Genomic DNA, 25,968 nt, shown 5'->3' on the forward strand with positions numbered 1-25,968 from the left:
GGTTGGTGATGAACACTTGATGGATTACAAGTTAGAGATCAAATTGCATAGATTCATTACGCGTAATTTATTTTAAACCACTTGGATTAAGTTTTATTTGACGTGATGCAGCCTTGTGTCGTCAAGCAAGCTTCTGTGTCTGAGAATGAATCGCGACTTAGACAGTTCCAAGTGACCCGGACGTGATTTGTTACCACAGCTCGTACATAGATGCGTGTCAAACACTGGAATTTGAGTCTAAAGGCTTGTAAGCTAGTGGAACAGCTCGATCTTTACGTGCAGCATTCTTGCATCAAAAAAATTCAAACAAGATGACGACGATGATGGAGGGCGTTGAGCAAAGTGAAGTGCCAGCATCATCAGAGACACGTGTGCAGGCCAAAGAAAAAGAGCCTGAACAAGAACCCGAGAAGCAAACCGCTGATGCTCCAGACGATGGCTTCATCGTTGAAGGTAAGAGCTTTGTGTGGACTTGTCATTATGTTATAGGAGAAAATGAGGGAATTTCGTTGTATTCTATTACGTATGCACCATACCGTATCAAAGCGCTTTGCATCAAAGTGACCATTTGGGCTGTAGTTTTGAGCTTTTTTTTGTCTAGGTCAAGCCAAAGTTGCAGTCACTAGTGAAGTCTTTTACAATCATGTCCAGGTTCGTGCTGCTTACAAACATTGTCTGAATGTTGATCTGACCTCTCTTTGTCTCCAAAATAGGAATTTAACAGAGATCTGGTACGTCAAAGTGACGAACAAATAAACCACAGGCCCTTCACGGTCGATCATCGTTCGTAACTTATTTTCTCTCTAGTCTGTGGCTGTCATAACAACTTGGCTCAAATACGATCCCAAAACAGCTGGTGAAGGTACAGTTACTGTTGCATACCAAGCACTCTTCACGACTTCCCAATTCACACATATGCCCGAAAGAACCCAAAGACACAAATCCAGCATACAAGAAATCACAAGAAGCTAAACGCGGAACTATTTTGGAAGCTCTGGCTGCTACTGGTCTGCGATCACTACGATATGCCAAAGAAATACCTGGTGTCGGTTTAATCACCACAAATGATATGGAAGCTGCTGCTGTTGAAGCTATCAAATCCAACAGGAATTTGAATGGTTTAACAGAGCAGCAATTGACAGTTAGCAAAGCTGATGCAAAGTAAGCGAGGGATGTCGCATGAGATTGCGGATAGCTGTCAATCACTTTTTTGCTTTACCCCTGATTCTTATGACCTTGTTCTAACTTTCATTCCCTTTTTTCCTAGCCAAGTCATGTATCAGGCCCTCCTTCAAAATAAGCCATATTCGATTATAGACTTGGTGGGCGCTGTGTCGAAAACTGCTGTTCAAAGCAAATGAAACACGCCTAACATTACTGTAACTACCAGGATCCATTTGGTACTGCGTCCCCATTCATTGATGCCGCGGTTCAAGCTGTCGCATCTGGAGGTAAATGGACGGAAGCGAAAAAATCGCCAAACTGAACTATGGGTAACTCACGTTCACACCATTCCAGGCCTGCTCTGCATAACATGTACAGATCTCGCTGTTTTATGTGGGAATCATCCCGAAGTTGCATTTGAAAAGTATGGTGGGATATCTGTGCCTGGAACACCATATTGCCATGAAACTGTAAGTCACAATGTAGGCCCCAAAAACACACTGGGTATTCAGCTTAATATCCGCTCTTTCGGTTTAGGCTCTGCGACTAGTACTACATTGCGTACAAACGTCTGCTTCTCGATACAAGAGGTGTATTGTACCTCTTTTATCAATGAGCATTGATTTCTACGTACGAATTTTTGTTGCTGTGTATAATTCTCCCCTTCAAACCAAGTTTGCTGCCAGGTAAAAAAAGCACCAATATTCATGACTTTTCCTCTGCTGAGCTCAGTTCTCCCTCTCTATATATCTCTCTCTCAAATTAGCAACACTATGATGTTATATTCATGTACAGGATGCAAGTCATTCGAGACTCAATCATTATGCAAGACCACAACTCGCCCAAATGGAACCAAGTTTGGAGCAGCTATTGGTCCAACCGCACCACAAAAGTGCTCTCATTGTGACTCCAGTTTCCATGTACGTGTATTCTTGTATGATCAACTCTGTTGAGCGGTTTTTTCGCGCTTTTAGTATGCCTGCTCGCATCGTCGCTTGGCTTCGGGGCAGAAAAAACAATGACATTCGGTTTTATGATAGGTTGGTGGTCCAATGTATGCTGGAAGACTACACGATACACCCTTTGTCAAACAATTGTTGGACTATATCAAGAAGGATGGTGAAAAGAAATTCAAGACACATGTTCGTATGAATGGCATGTTGACTGTCGTATCTGAAGTGCGTATTTGAGGCGGAGCACCCAGTCCTTTTTTCCGCTGATCTCACAATTAGTGTTGAAATTTCAATAGGAGCTTCTAGACCAACCATTCTATTATGAAATACCTCGATTGTCATCATGTCTAAATACTTCAACCCCACCCTTGAATACCGTGTGGTACGTGTCTAGTCGCAACAATTAATGATTTCTCCACAATGTTTTGTGTCAGTCAGATGTGTTTGGGGTTAATAAAATCGATGGCATGTACTTCTGATCATCCAACATATTTTTTCGTAGCTCGGCAATTTTGAATGCAGGATACCAAGTCTCTATATCTCATGCTCTCAAAGCCAGTGTCAAGACTAATGCACCTCCTCGCATTATATGGGATATAATGAGAAGTTTTGTGAAACAACACCCCATCAAGACACCGAAAGAAGGTAGTCTTGCTGCCAAGATCCTTGCAACTGAACCAAGGTAGGCATTGTCTACCCTGAGCATATCGCTTTTTTGCTTCGGCAAATCGGTGGGTTGTTATTCGAATTTCTAATGATGAATGTTGTTGCATAGTGTGGAGATCAACTTCGCCAGGCACCCAGATGCCGAACCTCCATCTAGAAAAATAAAGATGGTTCGTTTTGAGGTACCAGCGCCGTAAGTCCAGTGAAAGCTTTGTTCTACTTGTTTCGTATGCTTTGAGAATACTGCTGAAGGCTTCACACCCAATTAAACCAAACAGAAATTCTGGACCAAAATCAAGACCAGGTAAACGGAAAGCTCCTGAGCAAGAGCAACGGAACAAGAAATCCAAAAGTGCCGTAGAAGAGCCTGACGCTGAAACTGCAGCTGATGAACAAAATTGAGAAGAAAAGAAGGATGGTGACGGAGAGGTGGACATGTAGATTATCAATATCGATAATTCGATACACTTATTTTATGAGGAAGAAATGATTGAGTAACTTTCCTATTCGCGGATCGCGACGAAAAAAAAAAAGATTCTGGCTTCTTCCGCAACCAAGTTCAGGGAGTGATCATCGCTCGGAAAGTGGCACTTCTCCAGAAACATTTTCCACTATCAACGACAGAGAACGCCTATAAGCAGACTAGTCCACACAACCAAGGTAATAGAGCACTGCAAATCCTTGTGCAGATCCAATCATAGGCAGTGTTGGTAACTGGTTCCATTTTCTCAGCGAAAAAGGCCTCAACCAACAGGCCATATGGCAAACCCATTGCAGCATATGAAGAATGCTGCAACGCTTCCGGCGAACATGGAAAAGTGGTTTGGAACCTCTCAAATGAACAAGTTAGTATAACCTTTGCTGATAACTATGCTGCCAAACATTTTGCATCTCAACCTAACATATTTTTCGCATTGAACAGACAAATGCAAATAAGGCAGCCTGCAGGAATAGAATATCTGAAACAATCATCTCTACCTATGCCTGCAGCCATAATGCCACCATCCGGACTTTCGTTGAGTGGCATCTATAGTTCAACTGGCTTCGATATGTTGAGCGTTATGGGCCGAATTTCTACACGGGCCAACCCCGTTATTGCTATTGGGCCTGTTGACTTGTCGTGCTCCTTCTTGATCACTGACGCCAGGAAACCGGATTGTCCCGTACGTCCATCTATTCTGCTAATTTCAGTAATTGTCACAAAGTAGGCTTACATGCCTATACGATACTAGATTGTATACGCAAGTGAAACATTCGAACGACTCACAGGATACAGCGGACAAGAAATCGTTGGAAGGAATTGTCGTTTCTTGCAAGGTAAACCTGTGAACCAACAGATGCTTTCGTGTCACCTGACCAGCTCACGACGGATTCTGACCAATATGCTCTATTGTTGCGATTGTAGCTCCTGATGCAGCTGTCGAGAAGGGCTCTGTGAGGAAATATACGGATAATAATGTCGTGTTTCAAATGAGACAAGCCGTGGAGGAGACGAAAGAATGTCAGTTTACATTGATCAATTATAAGAAGAGTGGAGAGCCGTTTATCAATCTTATTACCGTTATACCCATGTAAGGATAAATATGAGACTGTTTTGGTGTTGCTTTCATATAGCTTCGTCGGACTTAATCTGTTTGTTTTCGCTGTAGATCTTTACATCGTCTTGACCAAGTGGATTTCTTTGTTGGATTACAGATTGATCTAGTGGATCAACCACAAGCTATTCTCAACAAGATGAAGGGTATGCAGTCGACTGCCATGAGTAGGAATCGTCCTCGTCTATTTGTGCTAACTTGTTTTGTTTAAACAGACGGAACATACAACGTAAACTATCAAATACCCCACGTAATACCCCGAAACCCGAAAGAACAAGTCTCCTCATACGCTGCTGATGTCCAATCTCTAATGACACAAACGGCAGTTCCTTCAGCCGTCGCACTTCCACCGCTACCTGAAGTCGTATCCAACATTGCATATGGAGTCGACTTTATACACATCCTCTCATTACGTGGCATGTTTCTATACTGCTCTCCAGTCTCATGTCGACAATTGTTAGAATACGATGCAGCCGAAATAATGGGGCATAGTCTATCAGAATTCGTACACCCAGCAGATCTAGTAGGAGCCATGCGAGACCTGAAAGTGGCACAAACAGGAGAACGAATCAATGTCGTGTGTCGATTCAAACGTAAATACACTGGATACATATACGTGGAATTGAGAGGCCACTTGTATGAAGGAGAAAGTGGTAAACGAACCAAATGCTTCATCATGTCTGGACGAGAGAAACGAGTGGGACGACTCTCTGCCCGTGATACACTACCATCGAATGTCACTGTAGTAGATACTCCCGAGGGTAAATCAATTGCTGTAGGGGCTAGTGAGACATGGGGTAAAATATCACCAGAAGGATTGATTTTATACTCGTGCAACAACTCGACGGAAGTATTTGGTCGAAGCCCCGATGATTTATATGCACACAACATTACCGAATTCCTACACCCCGAAGATCGATACAACTTTACGAGTAAAATGGAAGCTGTAGCCCAAGATCAACGACCCATAGATATCGTATGTCGAGTGATACTACCACCTAGATCATTAGGTCGAGATCCAGTTGTACCCGTAATGATACGAGCATATGCTGGAGCCGGTATACCGAGCGCGACCGTCTTTACTCAAATTAAAGTCTTGTCACCAGGAGCCAAGAGTTTACTACCACCCGCACATAGTCTACCATCACCCATAAGCACACCACAACAGTTCCCATCACCAGGTGGACCAACACCTGGATCATCGTCATCAGGAGAAGATCCATCTACACCTCGAACAAGCTCATCGTCATTATCGACCACTACGCCACTAAATAGCACGTTACTGCAAGGCTTGTTGGTGTATTCTGACTTGTATGAAGGTGGTAACCTGTTTGATATCATGGCACCCACTCGAGCTACATCATTGCATTATGAGCTGAATCAACTCAAGGCTCAGAATAAGAGGCTGAGGGAGGAGGTTGACAATATAGTGTTTTGCAAGAAGCCGGTGAGTTTGGAATCTGAATCTGTATTTGTTTGCGTATGAAACGTTACGTAGTCTGTTGGGATATCCATGGAGTGTTTCTGGATATGGAATTGTTGATAAAAGATATGTAACACTCTTGCTGATTTGCAAATTATTTTTAGAGAATGGAAGTTGTTGAAACTCCCATATGTTGCATGTGTGGGACAACCTCATCACCTGAATGGCGAAGAGGCTCTGATGGTCTTCGTAACGTTTGTAACGCTTGTGGTCTCCGAGCAAACAAGTTGAGATGAAAGAGTGATTGTGGCATCTTGACTTAATAATTTTTTAGTAGTCCGTAGTCATTTTTGTCAGACTTCAATGTGCTGTTTTTTAGTATTTTCTAGTTAAGAAGAAGCGGAATTGTGAATAGAGAAAATAATAATTGTCACGGAAGCACTGTGTTTGAAATTTACGAGAACGGGCGACGCGCTCTGGTAGCAGTCGGAAATGCAAACCAAACGTTGATTTGACTGGGTGTTTTTTTTTTTTCAACAAAACTGGAGCACAAAGCTTTTTCGAACCTGAAACGAGGAGAGAGGGACAAGAGGATCTAGCACTGTATCTGTTGAATGCGTTGGATCGAAATAGCGCAATGACAGCCAAGCATCAAGCGATCTACCAAGCTTTTCGAGCAATCGGATACATCACAACAGCAAGCTGTCCAGTCGTCTATACCAGAGGAACAACATACTATCTGCTAACAAGTGTCGGATCTACTTTTCATATCTATGATGTAAGAGCTAGAGCGCCCCATGGTCGTTTTGGAGTTGAGTCGCTGTTGCTGATGTATGGCGATCCTTTTTTTAGCTTGAAAAGCTGCGACTCTTGTTTGTTGGTATGTGACATGAGATGCTGGCAACAGTAGATTTGCATTTGAAGCTCACATATAACATCATTTGCTGCTTAACAGGTCCACGGTTTGATGGAACAATTACTGGAATGGCCAGTGTCGATGATCTAACGATTGTTTCGGTTGGATCTGATATTGTTACATGCCAGAGAGCCAAAGAGGTCTGGATAGACAGATCCTGTATTCATTTTCCATGGATCGTTGAGTTTTATAGGAGGCCTTACGTTTTTTTGTCTGTTTAGACATGTCGAGTTTCACTCCCACACGAATCAGCAGTTACTTTTATGACAATGTTGGGAGACTTGCTGTTAACTCTCTGTGCTGACAATACGCTGAGAGTGTGGCGTGCCTCTGCTTCTGGTAGGACTTGCATTCGCTGGAGCTGCTTGAGCACGTTGGCTAATCAAAAAACATATTGTACACTGCTGTGATAGATCTGGAGCTAGTATCAGAACTTGAATTCGCTGCTAACTTTACAGCTACATCATTATTACACCCTAGCACGTACATGAATAAAGTGTTGGTAGCTAGTCGAGAAGGTGTTTTGCAATTGTGGAATATCAAGGCCAAGTATGTTATTGACTCCATCCTCAACAGCAAAAATTATTGACACTAACATCATTATGCAACAGGAAACTTGTTTACGCCTTCGCTTCAGTCGGATCACCTATAACAGTTTTGTCTCAATCTCCAGTCGTGGATATCATTGCTATAGGCTTGTTGAATGGAAGCATTATTTTGTACAATATTAAACAGGATCAACGGTTGTTTGAGTTTACGCAGGATGGGAAGGTTACTGCTATATCGTTTCGTACTGGTAAGCGCAAAAAGGAGCCCCAAGTTCAACCAGTACTCCTTGCTCACGGTCTCTCCTATATTTTTTATAGATGAGCATCAAGTCATGGCGACATCAAATGCTACAGGTGATGTCGCGCTATGGAATTTAGAGACTCGTCGGTTGTCTTATAATATGAAGGGAGCACATGATGGCTCTACATCATTGGCATTTTTCTTGACGGGTCAACCGTTAATGATTACATCTGGTGCTGATAATGCCGTCAAGGTGAGTAAATTGTACACATTTGCGGAATGTGTTTTTGTAGATTTGTTTATAACTTTTTTTGTTCGATCATTTTCTAAAACGTTTTAAACAAAACCAACATAGACATGGATATTCGATACTTTGGAAATTCAACCGCGTTTATTACGATCACGGTCTGGTCATCATCTACCACCTACGCATATTCGATTTTATGGATCTGAAGGGTATACGATATTGAGTGCTGGACGAGACAGGTCGCTGCGTTTGTTTTCAATCATTCGAGACTCGAGGAATGTGGAACTTTCTCAAGGTACATTGATGACGCGCGATTTCAAGAAACCAAGCTTTCTGAGGCTTATAAAAAACTATTCGTAAAAGGATCAATGGCAAAGAAACTGAAAGCCAACAGGAATGTGACAACCATCGATGAGCTCAAGCTTCCTGTGATGACCAAGTTTGCAGCTTGTAAGACAGCATCGTTTGCTTCGCCATGTTGTTTTTTTCTTGCTAATTCTTTCTGTCTCAACTTGTCCAGCATCGGCCAAAGAGAAGGAATGGGACAATATCGTCTCTTGTCATTTGAACGATCATGCAGCTAGAACATGGAGCTATGCTAGGAAAGCTATTGGCAATTACCAGTTGCCGAGTCTTGATGACAGCACCATAACGGTATACTGAGGACTAAGCGTCTTTTTTTGGCACTCGTTTTCACCCTCTACTCTATACAGGCTGTTGCCATAAGTCATTGTGGAAACTTTTCGTTTTTGGGATCATCAAAGGGATGCATGTACAAGTACAATTTGCAATCAGGAGAGCACCGACAGACTTTCGCCAAAGGTATTACATGGCACTACTTCTTTTTTTTGCCGGGCCCAAATAAAATCTTTTGGCACTCATCGCTTTCCATTCTCGCTTCAGGTCACTCCAAATCAATAATTGACATTTGCACAGACACACTAAACCGAACCGTCATTTCAGCATCTATCGACAACAAGATCATAATATGGGATTTCGAAAAAGCGACTATACTACAAACAATCGCAATGGACGCTTCTATATCATGCATGTCTCTGCACAAATCGAGCAACCTGTTAGCAATAGCATGTGACGATTTATGTGTGCGAGTGATGGATGTCGAAACATTCAAAATCGTACGAGAGTATAGCGGACATCGAAACAGAATAACGGATTTAACGTTTGCACCTGATGGAAGATGGGTTGTGACTAGTTCGTTGGATGGGACTATTAGAACGTGGGACGTTGTTTCTGGAAGTATGATTGATGTGTTGAAGGTTGATGCTATAGCTACTAGTGTGGCGTTTTCTCCTACCGGAGATTTTTTGGCTACTGCTCATGCTGATAAAGTTGGGATCTTTTTATGGTAAGAGTGTCGGCAAAAAAACTAAACAGGAAATAATGCCTTTTCGACTAACACCCCTATTGCGTGATTTATCGAAATAGGTCTAATAGAGCCCAATATGAAAACCTAAGTCTACATGCTATAGATCCAGAACTGGAAGATGTGAATGTCACGTCACTGCCTTCAACTGCACAAGTCAATGATGATGGTGAAGAGCAAAATGATGACGACGATGGAGAAGACGAGATTTTGCAGCAGCAGACAGATGTAAATAAAGAGAATATGTGGACTGCTGACGGCATGGTCTCGTTTTCGTCGGCGGTTCAATCACGTTGGGAAATATTGCTGAAGCTGGATTCGATCAAAGTGAGTACGAAATTAGTACGCTCTATGGTGATGCGAATCTCATTTTTTAAACCTTTTCTTGCGATTCCGTTTCAGAAACGCAACAAACCCAAAGAAGCTCCCAAAGCACCAGAGCGAGCTCCATTCTTCCTGCCAACTCTGCCTGGATCTCAACCCAAGTTCGCAGCACCCACAGAGGCATTATCGAGTGTAGCTGATACATCACGAGTATTGAACTTTACTACGTTTGATTCTGAGAGTGATTTTTGGAAGACACTACGAAGTTGCAATGATTCTAACGAATGTAAGCTGCCAGAAAGTTTTTATTTTGTTACTTTACAAGCCTGGATTGCAAAGGACACCTGACAAAACAACGCCAACGATTCTACCAGATACCAAGTTCTACAATCTGGTCAAGGCCGCATCACCAACAAGTCTAGATTTAGAACTTCGAACCATGAATACTTTGGATCAAGGACAATCCATGTTGAGATTCCTTGGTGCTTTAAGTGTATGGATTGAAACTCGACGAGACTTTGAGGTTGTGGAGACCTTGTTGCACGTGTTTTTGAGAGTAAGTTCAATTTGATGCTTGAAGAGTAACAAAACAATCACGGTCCATAATCAGAACTGACTGTTTGTTGTCATGTAGTTACATTCAGACGTGATTCTCAGACAAGAGGCCAACAATACAGAAGTGAAAGATGCTATTACGCGTCTCTTGCAACGGCATAAAGCAGAATGGCAACGGTTGGAATCTAGATTCCAAGCTGCTACATTCTTGTCTGACTGGTCGCGAGGTCTATGAGCTCTATCTCGTCATTGTTGTTATTTGCATCTCACGTAACTTTTGTCATAACGCCAAACAAGCACATTAGACTTTTAAAAGGACGTGGGTTGCAAGTGCGATTGGTGTTGGTTTTCAGCTTGTTTCAGGGTCAAAGGTTTGTGAGAACAATTGAGTTTCTGATAGAACGCGCCGTTGAAACCGTCAAAAGCTAATCGAAAAGGCTTGAACAGGCCACATAAATACGAGTAATATTGCACACTTTTGTCTTTGCTTGCTCGAGATACAAAATCTTCTTTCGCAAACGTACATTCTCAAAGTATATTTAGAGGATAAACCGTCGTAAAAAGGTAAACCGTCAAGTTATCAGAAGAAGCTTAGCATATACTAACGTGAATGTCTGCCCTACTCTCTATATCTCCTAAACCCTCTCCATCTCCCTCACCACTGCCCACTCTTTTTCACTTGTCGTCTGAAAATCGCGGTCTACGAACTATTTGAACATTAATCACCTCCCTACCGTATAATACCACATCCTTCTCCTTATTCTGGGGCACTCTTTTTACTACTCTAGTCTCCATTAACAGTTGGACGAGTGAAATCACAAATTCGGGTGGTTGATCAACATCTTAAATTCGACAAGACCTTGGACAGTAAACAAGGGGGCCGCCGCTTCGTATATTATAATCAAGTCATAAAACTAGAGTCTCTTGGGATATGCAGGCCATCAAATGTGTCGTCGTGGGCGACGGGTGAGTTTACAACTTGAAATTGCCACCCTTGTGATTGTCCGTCGCGAGGAGGTGTCATCATATATACTAACTGAATCTCATTTTACTACTTTTGGTGTAAAGTGCTGTGGGGAAAACATGTCGTAAGTGCCTCGATCATCTTGTTACTATGAACTCCTGCATAGTGTGGCTCACCATTTTTATTTTTCTTTCGCTTCATAGTGCTCATCAGTTATACTACCAATGCCTTCCCAGGCGAATATATTCCAACAGTGTATGCATGAAACACTCGCTAAAGCGGGCAGTGTACTTGGACAGACACATTTCTTGACCACTACTCATCGATTTTTTCACCTGAACAACACAACAGATTTGATAACTACTCAGCCAACGTCATGGTAGACGGCAAACCAATCAACTTGGGTCTATGGGATACAGCAGGCCAAGAAGATTACGATCGTCTACGTCCCCTATCCTATCCACAAACAGACGTATTCTTGATTTGTTTCTCACTAGTCTCACCGCCATCATTCGAAAACGTGCGAACAAAATGGTTTCCCGAAATCTCTCATCATGCACCAAACACCCCCATCATCCTCGTCGGAACCAAATTGGATTTACGTGAAGAAAAGGAAACTATTGAAAAGTTACGTGAAAGGAGAATGGCTCCCATCTCGTATCCTCAGGGTTTACAAATGGCAAAGGAAATTGGTGCTGTCAAGTACTTGGAGTGTTCTGCTCTGACGCAGAAGGGGTTGAAGAATGTGTTTGATGAAGCTATTCGTGCTGTTCTTTGTCCCGTCATACCAGTACGGCGGTACGTGTATTACTATGATAATCTGTTTTTTGTTGATGACGCTGGTTTGGTTGGAAGGGCGGTTGTCATTAATGTTATGAAATGATGGTCAAACTCATAATTAGCACCACATCACCATCAACCCATAACTAACGCCACATCACCATCAACCCGTAGATCGAAGAAGTGCCTCATTCTGTAGACAGGTTTATATTCTCGTATCTTCTTTTTCTCGTTTTTAGGTTGTTGATGGTGATTTGGGGTTGTAGCAGATAGGTGGTGGATGTGTGATCTGGCATTATATGATGATGAAAAAACAAACAGAAAAAAGCAAAGTCAACTCTCTCCAGGAAAGAGTAGAAATCTTTATAAAAAATCCTTGGTTTTGCTCCCTTATATTACGTTGTTATTGTCATAAATTGTATCAAGTGCTTGGAAAGGAAGAAATGGGCAGCAACGTAAAACAAACAAAACCTTGATTTGATGCTATATATATCCTTTTTAGAAACTGTTAACATTGAGTTTTAGTTCGTGTGCGTGTATTGCGACTTGGAACTGAGGATTCTGAGGATTGGAGTCAAGATTCAACGTGAGAACCACTTGAAGAGTACAAGGCGAATGAATGCTATATTGTCGAATATGTACAAGGCAGCTGCTAATGAATATCCTCTACCTGATTATTGTGGTTTTGTCGGAGGTAACCCGCAAGGGGCCAACATTTTCTATCACAAAAGGTCTGAGTGGGCTACATGCACACAACCACAAACCCAAGACTTGTTTCAACGCACCTGATTGAATCTATGTCTTAGCCTCGCACCAGATTCGTTCTCAGCGACAGCAAAAAAGGCCAATAGGTTTGGATGTCCAATGTATGAGGCATACGAGTCGCGATGTTGCGTAGTGACCCATTCAAACTTGGTTGTATCTAGACAACAGCGAAATAATGAGATTGAATTCAGGATGATTTGGACACTAAGCTCTCATTTATGTCGTTACCAGCATGTCCTGTTCCATTGTATCGTGCTTGCACTAAAGGACGAGTTTGAAGGGTTTATTACGTTACTACGAGAAGACTGAAGGAGAGAACATATGAATACGAACACTTACAATGCTCTAGCTGTGTCGTTGCTGCTGTAGCCGACGCCATGTTGTTTGCTTCTTTGTAAATCACAAGAAAGTAAGAAAGGAAATGTGAAATGTGGAACTTCTCAACGCGATGATGCGCTCACTTCAAGCTCTTTGAGACCCAAGGACTCTCTTTTATTGGGAATTGAGGAAGATTCGACAGGCTCGTGTCCTGAAAGACGTAGTAAGGCCCAAAGTTTAACGCGTCAAGGAGCTGCTGAACCCCGCCTCTATAGTCTGTAGCAGCATTTGTATTTTCATCTGGCTATTTGATGCGACCTACTATCCTCAGATCCTCGCATCAGCTTCTTGATGCATCTTAAAACACGATCGGACGATTAGTCTTGGTCCTCGTCTCCATCTCCCTCTTCGTCGCTCAAGCCTCCATCTTCCTCTTCGTCGCTCACGTGTCCATCATCCTCTTCCTCGTCACTAGTTCCTTCAGCGATGTAAACCTGGTTATCCACATCCTTCAACAACGACTCACTACCATCTACTTCTACGCTATGAGGTCTGAGGAGTTCTTCAAATTGAGCCCAAAAACTCCTGTACTTCTTATCATCCTCAATTCCTGACAGGCCTTGTACAAGAGTTCCGACAATTTCAAATGTCGTTCGCCTGGAAGGCCATATCGAGAGTTGGCCCAAGCTCTTCGGTCGTTTCGTGGCTCCTTCTGCAATGGTGTTTGCGGATAGCACTCTATATTTTGGCTCCAAAGCTAAGATCTCCAAAGTGAGTATGGTGGATATAAGGTCGATAAACACCAGATTCGGAATGTCGAAATTGTCCAACGTCAGATTCACGAGTTTGGGACAACACCTTACAATCAAGCCAATGTCGAATATATCTTCTGCGTAGGCTGAGAGTCGGAGCATCGTCAGCTGATTTCCGTTGGAGGTCAAATAAGACTCAAATCCACCACGATTCGCATCGGCAACCGACATGTCCACACTAATCAAACTACTAAAGGCACGATGGAATACTGGGCGTTCTATGTATGCTACGACGTCCTGTGGAATATGAAGCCCGTCATTGAATGGATCGTTGAATTCGTCGTCATCAGATCGAGGATATATGAGTTTAATCTCTCTCAGAGTGCTGTGGCTGGATTCTAAAATATTACAGACATGCTTCGGATTTACATTACCGATTCTGACGAGGGCTAGAGTTTGGAGCTGGCTCTTCCCATGCTCGAATCCTTCCATCACACGAGGGTTTACGGTGACATAGCTCAAGTGTAGCTCATGCAAGTTTTTAAAGACGACAATCCTCGTATTCCTTCCTTCACGCATATCAACTGCAAACAAGACCAGCTTCTTAAGCGAATCTTTGCTATTGACTTTCAGTGCTGCCATGAATCGACCACCGACTGGTTGTGTTGCATCAGTTCCTTCATAACTAAAGGTCTCAAGAGATTGCAAAGAGATAAATGAATGTACCGCATCATTCCATTCACAGTTGGCCGACTTTACAACCAAGCGTTTAATAGCAGGCGACTTTGCAGCAAATTCTGCAAATTCTGGCGATTCAAAAGTTTCGATATGGAGTTCGAGATTATTTATGGTCTCAGGAAAGAATCGTGCCAGGGCCTCAAGATCATGGCTTCCTTCCAGCTCTATAGTCGTTGCTTGATTACAAGCCTTTAGCAACTGCTCGACCTTGTCCATGAGCCGTGTCTCGACCGCGCTTTCAATATCGTTTGAAAGCTCTCCAGACTCTGCAAAGTCAGGATCACTCTCTTGTGCGAAAGAGTCATGCCATGATACATGCAATGCATTGAGTTGCAACACCCGTACATTGGCTAATGCATTTTGACTGAATCCTGTTCCTTTTCGTCGCATATTATCCAGGATGATCAGAAGGCATTCAAATTCCTTCTTTTTAATGGGCTTCGGCTTCTCAAAGCTTTCAATGTGGTACTGTGCGAAATTGTGCGATGGATTTAGTGAGAGTCAAACGAATTCAATGCAAAGTACAGCTCATATACATTGCCAACTTCATAATACAAGTGTTTGACGGCAAGACCATTCATGTCCTTGGAGGCTCTGGCAAATGTTCCCAGTGAGCTTTTCGAAGCTTTAGATAAAATGATGTCCCATATCTCGTAAGGAAGGTGAGGTTCTGTACAGCAAAGTGGAATGGTGGGAGTGTTTGAATCACATCGACACGAAGGTTTCTGCAAAGGTACCTTCGATCGCTTCATTTTGAGATGGGTCGATTTTGGGAGCTGATGTTGTTGATTTCAAGCTAAAGCGTAGAGCTAGTCAATCAAAAGCTGCAATATTATAAATCACGAACACTACAAATTACCTAGATCGTTTTATTGACAGCTTGTGACCACCGTGACTTGCCATTCTAGACCGAACGGAGCTCCAAAATCCAATCACGATGGCTACGTTGACAACAATGGGAGACTGGTGTGACTTTTTGCTTCAGATATGAAAGATATGTGATCTAATTCGGTCTCGGTCTCTTTGTCCTGGAGACCTGAAAAGAAAGCGCGGTTGTAAATTGTGTATTTCGACGAATGGGTATGTATTGACTCAATGGGTGATTCAAGTTGATAGGAATCACGTCGAGTACGTTGGGATGGTGAAAATCAAAGGCCAACTCTCCGTGGTGCTACTTGCATCAGCAGCACTCACGAGAAGATGAAATGTTTGGTAATTTGCCATAAAGCCAATGCTGCAACAGGCAATATAGTTAGATCTAGCTCATATCCGACATACATAACGTTATGAAAACTGATTTATTTCGGCTGCTTGACCAAGTTCTCAAGTTGGCCTCGAAGAGATATTCGTTGCAGCGACGAACACCTTAGCGCGACGATTTCAACCGTTTCAGGAGGCAGCGACGTGAGATCTACATGGAAATCCCATAATTGAGCCAAAATATACATATTTTTTTTCTTTCCTGTCGTTCAATTTCCCCATATAGCACGGAAAGCGATCAAGTTGATTCGTAACGCTTTCACCAACAAGCGATCCAGAGCAAGCAAAACCACAAACGATGGTCACCACCCGCTCAAATCAAAGACACAGGACAGCTAGTCCAGGAGACGATACTGCTCGCCCAAGACCTAGACCGGATCGTCCTGCTGGTGTCAAAGCTAAACCTTAAGTGAAAGGTGCCAAACCGGGCAAGCCTGGAGTAGCTATCGCCCACTCTGGACGAGCTAGACCAGGTACTAGGACTCTTAAGATGGTAAAACGTTTCTTCTCTGCTTGTGTTTATAGTAATTTTGAACGACATCACCTCTCGACATATGAAACACGCAATTCATGAACGAGGGGCGAGGAAGGGAAAGGAGGGAAGGAAATAGGTCCCAGTCGTGGATGGATTATATGTACATGCAGACCTGTGGTTCTACCTATTGGGGCGTTACAATTTCTTCACATTTCAAACATTTGCGGCAAACACAAAATACTCACAAATCTTCGAACCATTCTCTAATAGGGACCTTTTACTGCTGGATCGTCAAAAAATCCAGCTGGAAGATTGTCTGTTGAGTTCAAGCTGCTGGAGTCTATCTCTGGTTCTACGAAAAATACGAAGTCGACCTTACCGAGCTACGTTTAAGGGAGCTTTTTGAACTTGACGACGATTGGGCTGCTGAAGAGATTCAAAGGAATAACAGACATGCTCACTTTCTAAGTCCTAATCCAAGAGAGCAACACTACGACAGGGTGAATGTCCCAGCTTGAAGCACGAATTGACAGGTAATCGAGACGTCTAGGCCTCACACGAAATCGACAAACCGCTGGGATTGAAATGATATATACATGTGTGTGAGATTCTTGCCGACAGACAAGACAACACTTCTACCAGTCTCTCTGTTTTGAAGTTGACAGTTGAATGAGCAAAGGAATGCTGATTTCTTCTGTGTTCAAAGAGTTATAGAAAATAAGAGGTATGAGGCATAACTGCCCATTCCGAAAAAATTCTGCTCACCTAGTTTCAAATACCATTCATCAGCATTGATCCTGCAAACATGGATTTCAACATACAAATCGCCTGCAACCTCCTCTGATGCCATGCCTATACCCAGAGCACACGATTGCACAGCTCTTCCCAAATCTGTCAATGATACATCCCAACTTCCAAACGAGCCCGCCTTGTGTGTTCGACCAAAACAAGAAGCGAATGAAAAAAAAGCAAACGTAAAAGTTCAGAGTGCTTTGTGTTGATGACTTTATTTTTTGGTTTTACTTTACATTTACCGATAATTGCAAAGAAGAGATAGAGACGGGATTCAGGAGGCTTATTCCTCGTCCTCAGCTGCTTCGTCTTCACCCTATTCATAAATTACAATTGAGCATCCCATTCAAACAAAAAAAAATTATATCCCAAACAATGTAAGATACCTTTTCAGCGGCCTTTGCACGCTTTCTCTTTGTTCGACCAGGTCGTCCACCACCATAAGGTGAAGTCAATGAGAAGTCAATGTGTTTTTGAGACTAGGTTGTGTAATAAGTGATTTGATGAATATTGAGCTTTTGCAAGATCAAATGATTCAACATTGATGCACTTACATCCAAACGAACAACAAATGATGGGATGTTGACGATTTGGTTGCCGACTCTATTAGAATGAAGGGTAGTTTGAGTGAGTAAACGTTTGTGAAGTCTCACTCGTACTTTCACGTATGGTCAACGAAACATCATCCATCCTCACAAATACTCATTCATCCTGATGCATCCTCCAACAATAAACTACACTCCCCATATATACAATCAATAATCAACCATTCAACTTACCGGATGTGTCGTTGACGAATAAGCACACGAGCATGATGGATAGACTTAGCCAAACCCAGCTTAAAGACCTGAGTTTGCAGACGACGTTCCAAAAAGTCTTCAATCTTTAGACCCAGGACGTAATCGAGTCTGGCCTTTGTTTCGTCGAGGACACCAATACGAATGAGACGACGAATCAGAGCATTTCCTTCAAAGAGACGACGAGGGTCCTTGTCAGGCAGAGTCAATAGTTCACGGGCAGCACGACGGATGTTTGATAGGGTGTATCCGATACGCCAGATTTCACGCTTGTTTCGTAGACCGTATTCACCAGCTAGTTTGAGTTCTTGATTTAGACGCTCGGCACCAAAGGCACGACGAGGCGTTTTATACGTCTTTGAGCCGTTAGTGATGGGCATGGTGATGCACTAAGGGAGTGAGGGGAGAGTTAGATGAATTGATTTTTGCTGCAAATGTGTTGGTTGATGCTTGGATATTAGGGTTGGGCGAGAGCTCAAAACTTGAGAGATTCAATATAAATGCAATCGTTGAGCATATTATGGTGTCAATGGGATGCATGCAACCAGTTTGTGCTAGCTTGCAAGTGACTCGTTCTGCAAACATTTAATTGCGACTTTGGGTTGATATGTCCAAGGAGACCTTCAAGATCAAGAGACTCGCGTATCCATCTACTAGAATAAAACGAAATTCTGCCTTCTGGCCACTGCTTACCTCCTATACGACCTAACCTATTCGAGGTTTTTTTATGAGAGAGAGTGGGAGTGTTTTTTCGGTTTACATAATCAGCAGTCTCAACGCATCGTTTCCATCCATTTCAGTTTTGTAAGTGAATAGGTATATTTGAATAGGTAAGTATCTATATTTGATGCGCTACAATCCATGAATCCCTTTATTCTCGCTCCTTCCTTCCTGTTGAATCAAAACATCATCACTTGTCGTCGCAAATCACATACGCACCAACTTGTCAACATCAAACTAACTTGCACAACTTTCAATAGATCAGCATGCCTAACTCATTCGGTATATATAAGCTCCCTCCTCTCCTTCTCCCTTGCACTTATAGTCATAGAAGCTAACGCATCAACATCAAAATCCAGGTTTACGAGCACGAACAAGGCACTTGTTTTCTCGACCTTTTGGCGAGAAGGGACGAACACCCGTATCCACCTACTTGAGGAATTTCAAGGTCGGAGATATCGTAGACATCAAAGCAAACGGTTCAATCCACAGGGGTATGCCTCACAAATACTACCATGGGTGCGTTATATTAGTAGCATCAAGTATCATACACAGTCATATTGATTTGAACTATATATTATAGCAAAACTGGTGTCATCTACAACGTAACCAAGAGCTCTGTCGGGGTCATTTGCTACAAGATTGTTGGAAACCGAAAAATGGAAAAGAGAGTAAACCTTCGAGTAGAACACATCAAGCACTCAAACTGTCGATTGGACTTCTTGAAACGTGTCAAGGAAAACGCTCGTCTGAAAAAGGAGGCAAAGGCTGCCGGCAGTACGTCTTGTGATTGTCCTGATGGAACGATTCATTGTCATCAAGGCTTATATACTCTCATATAGAAACCGTCAATGTAAAGCGACAGCCTAAAGCTCCGAGAGAAGCTCACATTGTACCTGCCAAGGACAATGCACCAACCACCTTCACCCCTGTTCCATATGAAGGTATAGCACATTGCTTGACTCCGTTTTTTGCTTGCGCTAACTCTTCTTCTCAATCATAGCATTGGTGTAAACTATTCTCTCTTATCACGATTTGTATTCAAATCCCCTGCAAATAAATCAATCTTAAACAGACACTTCTATTTTTTGAAATATGCAACATTAAACGAATAAGGGCAATTCCCTTCTTTCCTTCGCTCCTTTACAACAACAACATGCTAAAAAGGGTAGTATTTTCAAATATTGGATTCGTCAACCTTGGCTACTAGGAGGTATCTCTTGTTTTTCAGACTAATTGGTAGGGAGAAAGGGTTACAGCAGCGAAAAAATCCACTGTGCACTTTGTGACGAATATCATACCTCGTCCATCCGCTTCAATGTGTTTATTACAGCTCGTTTGCTTGACTCTTGTAATTCACCTAATAGAAAGAACTAATTAGCTGCGAGTTAAGTACAGACACTCAAATGTCATACCTCCAATAAGTAGTTCGTCCATAATCATATAAGCCTGAAGAGCAAAAGTAACAATCAGGATCATCTGCCGTAAAGGTTAAAACCTTTATACAACATAATCTCACTTGTTGGAAGTTGAAGATAATGTCGAGTTCACAGACATTCAGAAACCATTTATCCAGGACTTCGACATATCGGTGAATGACTTCAAGTACCATCAGTTCATTGTCGTCCACGTCAATACCGGCGACAAAGAATAAACTGGCGTATCTAGTAACAAATTTCGGGTCATTGAGGTCCACTTGACGAGCAAAAAAGATAGGTTTGTTGACGCCATATCAGTTTCCTGTTCAATTACCTCCTATACACGACCTTGTAATCTAATATAAAGTATCTAGTCAATACACCAAAGAATGCCAAACCACACCAATGGTGACCATGTTTGATGTCAACCACATACCCTTGTATTCTAACACATTGCACATTTTAGTCTTGCGGGATAGGACGGTTGTACTGACTTCCTTGACAGCCTTTGTCTTTTCCCGTGTGCTCCAGTCAGACATGAACCATTTTGTCAATCTAATCTTGCCTGCAATTGGTGATTGTTTTTGATGGCTGTTAGTCTGAAGACAAAGGTAAGCATGGAATTGTGCGTTCGTGTACCTTGCCGCGACACTAGCAGCATGAATTTGATGGACATTGTCTTGTTTGTTTCTGTTGTTCAGTTCAAACGTTTTGGACAAAACACTATTGAAGATTTGCTGACTTATTCTTCAAACTTGACCGCAGTCATTCTAAAATATGACTGATTCAGGACGTGAAATACGTGGATTCGCGCTTTATATCGCTTCAATTGCTCTATTTGGTGAAAAGATGAACATCAACAACTACAAGTTGCCGAAATCTTTCTTACATACACCGTGTATAGCTTGTTACGTGTTATGGATGATTCTATCTGACAGCGTACTTCAAAGCTTGGGAATTGAATACTATCCAAACCGGTAAAGTCGTTCGTATGTGCTGAAAGTGACAATGTTGTTGACTTTGCTTCTTAAACTCAGATGGTGGGGTCTGATCTTACCATGGTGGACATTAGGTCTGATACCATTCACTCTGATGACCGTTACTGGCTTGAACATGTTGGCTACACCACCGTTGGAATCATTGTCTACCATAACAGGTATCCTTCCACAATGACAATCACGTTTTTTGCTCCTGCTGATTTACTTACTTGCTTTAGATGACTATGCTCAACTGATGACACGGCCTCCGCATGAGTATGAAGGTGGTCCGGGACTGATGGACCTTCCATTGACGGTTGTGAATCGAGCTTTGATGAAGGAATGAGGTTGATGCTGGACATGATGGCTGATTTCAAACTTCGAAATAGATATTTGTATAGTAACTTGTTTGATATGTAATTTATTATTTCTACTAATGCGAAATATGATTGTGATTGCATGCAATAAATGCTGTGGTGCTGCTTTATTGAGGAGGTGCATGAGTAGGCGTGCTGTTGCCACTGTTGGTAGCCTCCTGATACTTCCTTATCCTCTCCTTGACAAAATGCGGCAACACTCTAGCAGGCACCTCATCAACCTGCCTCCTCGTCACAAACTCTGTCAACAGAGGCAGTCCCGCCCCCGCAACTCGAAAGGCCTCCTTGGCTACATCCTCTCTAACGCCCTTAACCTCAAACAGCATTTTACCATGCGCTACCCACGTAGCAAAGTAATCCACCATGCCCTTCCCCTTCCCCATCCGAGTTTCAGCTCCTTTAGCAGTTACAGGACGATGTGGGAATACAGTCAAGAAGATTTTGAAATCTTTTTCGGCTTTGAGGACTTTACGGATGGCGGCTCGAGCTGCTTCTAGCTGTATGTCTGACAGACGACCTGGTTCTGTGACTCGCATGCCGAAATCACCATAGTAGAGGCCAGTTCCTCTGAGCGAGCCCCCTATGCGGACAGGGAAGAAGCCTTTGAATGCTTTACGGAATTTGGTTTTGCGTGGGCGGAGTGCTGAGACTGCTGTTCGTGTTTGGATGCATTGTAGGGGTGTCTTTGTTGCGAGCAATGATGGTATAGACAGCCTAACATTATGGAGGAGGAGAGAATGTGTAAGTCATTTGATCTAATGGCGACGCATCTGCTAGTATGTATGGTATAGCTCCTACCTCGGTAGGAACATCTTGCTTGTATCGTTGCTCCCAAAGTTTTTTGTGAAGAAATTGCAAGTTCAAGTACACATGTGTTCTTTGCCAGGTCACGAAGAACTCGACTCAAATCTCATTTCTCCACACCTATAGTAACGGTACCGCCGTGATTACAAATGAAACACGTTCCCAAACGACAAAACATCAAACACTTGTTTCATGCCTTTTCCGGATGGCTTTTGCACAGGAAACAACTAAATGAAGCTCTATTTCTACGTGTTGTTACTGATCCCTGTACTACTGGCACTATCATGTCGTGCTCAAGAGCTCCATTCTGCTGCACGGCCGAAACAAGACTTGCACAGCTCAACGGATCTGATCCCAACAGAGCACCGTAACAACCATGAGGGCAGCCGTAGACTCATTCGTCGTACTGACACTAGTAGTGGCCAGCAGAGCAATACGATGAGCTTCTTCCGTAAGAACTGGAGGACTATTGCTGGTATTGTCGATACTCTGAATCTTATTGTGTTGGTTGTTGTCGCTGGATTGATTATCTTCCATAATCCAATTGTCGCCATTACTGTGTTCTTCACAATTGGTACTCTAATCACGGTAAGTTTGCAAAAATAGCAATGTTTCAAATCTTTCTTGGGGAGTTTTGCACCTTTCAAAATCTCACGCTTCAAACAAAAAATGACCTAAACAGGTAACAAGCATGTACGTATGGGGATTCGGTCTCCAATACCATCTCGAAGAAGTAAAGGCCTACTACGCCGCAAGATATTCGACACAATACGAGTGGTACGAAGCCCTCATCAGGGAAATCGGCCTAGACCGTATCTCTCGTAAACTGTTTGGTTGGCCTCCTGAGCTACAAGAACGTACTGATGTCGCACCATCTGATCCAAAGACACATGTGAATTCGAATGAGCATCTGCAACCTGCAAGCGAACCTGCAGGGCCTGCTGGTGATCATCTGCCACGAATTAGTGAGGGTCTGAGGCGACCTGAAACTGAGGCGCCGAGCTATCGTAGTCGCCCACGTCAGAATCCTAGGCCGGATGTTATTGGGCTTTATTGAAGGCAGATGAGGTGTTTTGAGCCTTAGTTTGTGTTGTAGATTGTGTAAATTATGATTCGCAAGATAGAATGGATACTTAAAAACGCAATGCTCGGACAATTTGATGAAGACGCATGACGGGTTGCAAAAGTGCATCGCATAAGCGCACATTACACCCCGTTTTTTTGCAACACCAACTTGTATTCCATTACGTGATATAACAAAATTAAAGTACCCATTATTTTTTTCAAACATTCAATAATGTCTTATCCGTTTTAGCATCAGTCTGCTCACTTTGCTTCAACACCCTCTCAACAGCCTCCAGAGCATCATCAATATTATTATGGAAGAATGGCCGACTGGTATCCGATATCGGAACCAGCTTATCACCCCCTTCCACACTTTGTGCAGCAACCGTAAACGAAGGACTACCTTCAACAGGTATATTCACCACACTACCACCAAAGTTCGTAGCCACCAGAGCCCGCTTAATCCATCCAGACGAGATACCAACGAAATGGAATTCAACATGTCGGTCTGCGTATCTGTCTAGTGCTCGTCCTACATCTACGAGTGCTTGAGAGGCTGTAAAGTCGACTCGGGAGATACCAGTGAGGTCGATGATGACGGCACGTAATAAGGGTTTATCAGAGACGGCTTGTCCTTTACGTGGGCCGGGATCATTCCATGGTCGAGATCCGACTGAAGTTGATACAGCTGTTCCGGTTTTGGTGTTTGCTTTTAGGTATGCGACGAGACGGTCTAGGACTGTGCTTGCATTTGGATATCTGTGTGTGAGGATTGGAAAGGAGTATTAGTACTGGTACGAAGAACGAAAAAAATCTCACTACGAAGAAACCCATGTGAACGTACATAAATCCTTCAGTCAACCGATACACAAAGACACCAGCAGGTGGTGCCTCAATGAAGGCTTCTGGGTGTGATCCAGAATGATCCAATGGCACCCAGACATAGTGTGTATTCGATGCTTCATCTGGAGTATCAGGGCTGATGTGGTATGTCTTGACTCGTCCAAGGAAGACACCTTTTGGATTGGCCATACGGTAGAGTAGGACAGCACCTGCGGCACCAATACTGGCGTAGATACCGTTTTCGATGGTTGTGAAAACACTGACCTAAGGGATGAAGAAAACAATCGGTTAGACACCAGCCATCCAAAGAGTGACGGGTTTTTTTGCATACCACTACACCAACAAAGAAGACAACCAGTTCAATAGGATCGACCTTCCAGATCTCAATGAGCACTTTGGGAGCTGTTTGGACAGAAAACAATTGGTAAGAATTTATGATGCACAAGTCCTCTGCGTTTGTTCTTTCTTCGTTGCTTTACATACCAGTAATCAAATCTCCAACAGCATGAATAATAATAGCAGCCAAGGCAGCATTCGAAATCCAGTAAAACATTGGTGGCAACAAGTAAATAGCCAAAATGACCACAGCACCAGTAATTACACCAGCCAATGGAGTCCTAACACCAGCTTTAGCCTTAATAGCAGTTCTAGAGAAGGATCCCGTAGCAGGATAAGCACCAAAGAATGGTCCAAAGATATTTGTAACAGCGATAGCAATCAGCTCTTGAGATGGATTTATGGTATACTGGTTGATTCTAGCAAAGGCTTTGGCAATAGCGATGTGCTCAATCAACATGACAATGACTACACTAGGTAAGAAGGGTGCGACTACGGATAGGAGATTGGAGTCTATGGCTGGTACACCGACGTTTTGAAGACCTGAGGGGACGGTTCCAAGTATACTTGTTCGGGGCTTGGTGAGACCACGGTTGAGGAGGTATGAGATCATGGTGTATAATAATATCACGAATACGGATCGAAGTGTGGAGATGAAGAAGGTAGTTCGTTCGTATCGAGGGTATCGTCTGCCGATGAAGCCACAGATGCCTCGGATGAGGTAAAGCATTACGAGAGCTGAGACACCCAATGCTGAGTCCAGAGTAGCGTTGGGAAGAAACTAGAGGAAAGTGAAACGAACGTTAAGAATCAAACGGCTTCAAGAAAAGCGAAAAACAAAACAACTGGGCAAAAGCCAGCATACCTTGAAGAAGTTGATAAACACTTGATACGTAGCAGCGCGAGTATCAAACAACGAACTTATACCAACAAGAGCTGGAAACTGTCCCATACCAATATTAAGAGCAGCTCCCGTGACGAATGCAGAGATGGCTGGGAGAGGAATAAAGTCGACCAAGAAACCTAACCGTAGAACTCCCATCGCAAAGACGATAAGACCACCGGTAATGGAGAGCGCAGCAGCTACAGTGATGGCCGAGTATTGAGGGTTTGTTGCGGCGACTTGTAATATGACTAGTTACAGAGAGAGATGGTGTTAAAGCAACGTTTTGAGACAGGGAAGAAACGTGTTTGGATCATACTTGATCCAACCAGTTGAGACAGCACAGCAACGGGCCCAATAGTGATATCCTTGCTAGTAGCAAAGAAGAAGTACATCAACACCTGTATTTTGTAGGATAAGAAAAAATCAGAATTCGTGCATTCGTCTGACAAAACACGTTACGGTGTCCAAGGTGTGCAGCTTACACCAACAAAGGCAGAGTAAAGTCCAAATTGAGGAGCCAGATTAGCGAGCTTTGCATATGACATTGCTGTAAAACAAAAAAGAAAACCGTCAGTCAGTATCCAATCATCAGTCACAACCCCAAACTGCAAAGAAACCACAGTAAAGAATAGATCGGACCATACCTTGAGGCACCACAACAGCACCTATTGTAAGTCCAGCAACAAGATCACCGATAAACCATGTCAAGTTGTATCGTGGCAGCCAATCCAAGAATGGAAAGTAGCTCTGCAGCACCTTCGTAGCCGTTGACTTTGATGATTTGTCCGAGACAGAAGAAGCATCATCGAACGATGTGAATGATTTGAGCCCATCGTATAGAGTGGGCAGTTTCTCGTTATACTGCTCAAGTTTAGGTTCGCTCAT

The 25,968-nt window shown here is 42.9% G+C and overlaps 11 protein-coding genes across 11 annotated transcripts; 6 read left to right on the forward strand and 5 right to left on the reverse strand.

Moving 5' to 3' along the window:
* Positions 1-311: 311 nt before the first annotated feature.
* On the forward strand, positions 312-3,185 carry SmJEL517_g00413 (uncharacterized protein; the record flags this gene model as incomplete). The annotated part of the gene is made up of 15 exons (XM_031166342.1): positions 312-453; positions 602-651; positions 714-731; positions 808-862; positions 927-1,161; positions 1,268-1,322; positions 1,391-1,451; positions 1,519-1,634; positions 1,702-1,850; positions 1,931-2,084; positions 2,205-2,342; positions 2,414-2,499; positions 2,620-2,799; positions 2,893-2,976; positions 3,062-3,185. The coding sequence occupies 15 exons, from the start codon at positions 312-314 to the stop codon at positions 3,183-3,185; spliced, it is 1,647 nt and encodes a 548-aa protein (XP_031027929.1).
* A 357-nt stretch (positions 3,186-3,542) lies between these two features.
* Positions 3,543-6,097, forward strand: SmJEL517_g00414 (uncharacterized protein; the record flags this gene model as incomplete). Its single annotated transcript, XM_031166343.1, has 7 exons — positions 3,543-3,628; positions 3,706-3,946; positions 4,016-4,100; positions 4,189-4,354; positions 4,433-4,524; positions 4,594-5,825; positions 5,966-6,097. The coding sequence occupies 7 exons, from the start codon at positions 3,543-3,545 to the stop codon at positions 6,095-6,097; spliced, it is 2,034 nt and encodes a 677-aa protein (XP_031027930.1).
* Positions 6,098-6,438: 341 nt separating this feature from the next.
* Positions 6,439-10,251, forward strand: SmJEL517_g00415 (uncharacterized protein; the record flags this gene model as incomplete). The annotated part of the gene is made up of 16 exons (XM_031166344.1): positions 6,439-6,579; positions 6,654-6,681; positions 6,757-6,857; positions 6,939-7,056; positions 7,131-7,266; positions 7,329-7,513; positions 7,584-7,759; positions 7,862-8,048; positions 8,117-8,203; positions 8,274-8,407; positions 8,467-8,575; positions 8,657-9,119; positions 9,200-9,464; positions 9,540-9,747; positions 9,836-10,017; positions 10,096-10,251. 16 exons carry the CDS (start codon positions 6,439-6,441, stop codon positions 10,249-10,251), a joined length of 2,676 nt encoding a protein of 891 aa, XP_031027931.1.
* A 696-nt stretch (positions 10,252-10,947) lies between these two features.
* On the forward strand, positions 10,948-11,863 carry SmJEL517_g00416 (uncharacterized protein; the record flags this gene model as incomplete). Its single annotated transcript, XM_031166345.1, has 4 exons — positions 10,948-10,982; positions 11,085-11,104; positions 11,184-11,235; positions 11,332-11,863. 4 exons carry the CDS (start codon positions 10,948-10,950, stop codon positions 11,861-11,863), a joined length of 639 nt encoding a protein of 212 aa, XP_031027932.1.
* A 571-nt stretch (positions 11,864-12,434) lies between these two features.
* On the reverse strand, positions 12,435-12,904 carry SmJEL517_g00417 (uncharacterized protein; the record flags this gene model as incomplete). The annotated part of the gene is made up of 4 exons (XM_031166346.1): positions 12,435-12,479; positions 12,546-12,682; positions 12,754-12,786; positions 12,865-12,904. 4 exons carry the CDS (start codon positions 12,902-12,904, stop codon positions 12,435-12,437), a joined length of 255 nt encoding a protein of 84 aa, XP_031027933.1.
* Positions 12,905-17,143: 4,239 nt separating this feature from the next.
* SmJEL517_g00418 (uncharacterized protein) lies at positions 17,144-18,037 on the reverse strand (the record flags this gene model as incomplete). Its single annotated transcript, XM_031166347.1, has 4 exons — positions 17,144-17,176; positions 17,247-17,339; positions 17,415-17,463; positions 17,640-18,037. The coding sequence occupies 4 exons, from the start codon at positions 18,035-18,037 to the stop codon at positions 17,144-17,146; spliced, it is 573 nt and encodes a 190-aa protein (XP_031027924.1).
* A 606-nt stretch (positions 18,038-18,643) lies between these two features.
* On the forward strand, positions 18,644-19,391 carry SmJEL517_g00419 (uncharacterized protein; the record flags this gene model as incomplete). Its single annotated transcript, XM_031166348.1, has 5 exons — positions 18,644-18,659; positions 18,737-18,896; positions 18,961-19,154; positions 19,220-19,321; positions 19,381-19,391. 5 exons carry the CDS (start codon positions 18,644-18,646, stop codon positions 19,389-19,391), a joined length of 483 nt encoding a protein of 160 aa, XP_031027925.1.
* Positions 19,392-19,570: 179 nt separating this feature from the next.
* Positions 19,571-20,471, reverse strand: SmJEL517_g00420 (uncharacterized protein; the record flags this gene model as incomplete). Its single annotated transcript, XM_031166349.1, has 7 exons — positions 19,571-19,609; positions 19,679-19,737; positions 19,793-19,826; positions 19,897-20,041; positions 20,130-20,151; positions 20,232-20,360; positions 20,435-20,471. 7 exons carry the CDS (start codon positions 20,469-20,471, stop codon positions 19,571-19,573), a joined length of 465 nt encoding a protein of 154 aa, XP_031027901.1.
* A 101-nt stretch (positions 20,472-20,572) lies between these two features.
* On the forward strand, positions 20,573-21,118 carry SPT14 (phosphatidylinositol N-acetylglucosaminyltransferase; the record flags this gene model as incomplete). Its single annotated transcript, XM_031166350.1, has 3 exons — positions 20,573-20,772; positions 20,833-20,951; positions 21,012-21,118. The coding sequence occupies 3 exons, from the start codon at positions 20,573-20,575 to the stop codon at positions 21,116-21,118; spliced, it is 426 nt and encodes a 141-aa protein (XP_031027713.1).
* Positions 21,119-21,256: 138 nt separating this feature from the next.
* SmJEL517_g00422 (uncharacterized protein) lies at positions 21,257-21,961 on the reverse strand (the record flags this gene model as incomplete). Its single annotated transcript, XM_031166351.1, has 2 exons — positions 21,257-21,863; positions 21,948-21,961. 2 exons carry the CDS (start codon positions 21,959-21,961, stop codon positions 21,257-21,259), a joined length of 621 nt encoding a protein of 206 aa, XP_031027715.1.
* Positions 21,962-23,236: 1,275 nt separating this feature from the next.
* Positions 23,237-25,968, reverse strand: SmJEL517_g00423 (uncharacterized protein; the record flags this gene model as incomplete). The annotated part of the gene is made up of 8 exons (XM_031166352.1): positions 23,237-23,777; positions 23,863-24,125; positions 24,193-24,263; positions 24,345-24,978; positions 25,063-25,331; positions 25,400-25,481; positions 25,566-25,630; positions 25,728-25,968. 8 exons carry the CDS (start codon positions 25,966-25,968, stop codon positions 23,237-23,239), a joined length of 2,166 nt encoding a protein of 721 aa, XP_031027714.1.

The sequence above is a fragment of the Synchytrium microbalum genome (assembly GCF_006535985.1).
Source record: "Synchytrium microbalum strain JEL517 chromosome Unknown SmJEL517_scf0001, whole genome shotgun sequence".
NCBI classification, from domain to species: domain Eukaryota; kingdom Fungi; phylum Chytridiomycota; class Chytridiomycetes; order Synchytriales; family Synchytriaceae; genus Synchytrium; species Synchytrium microbalum.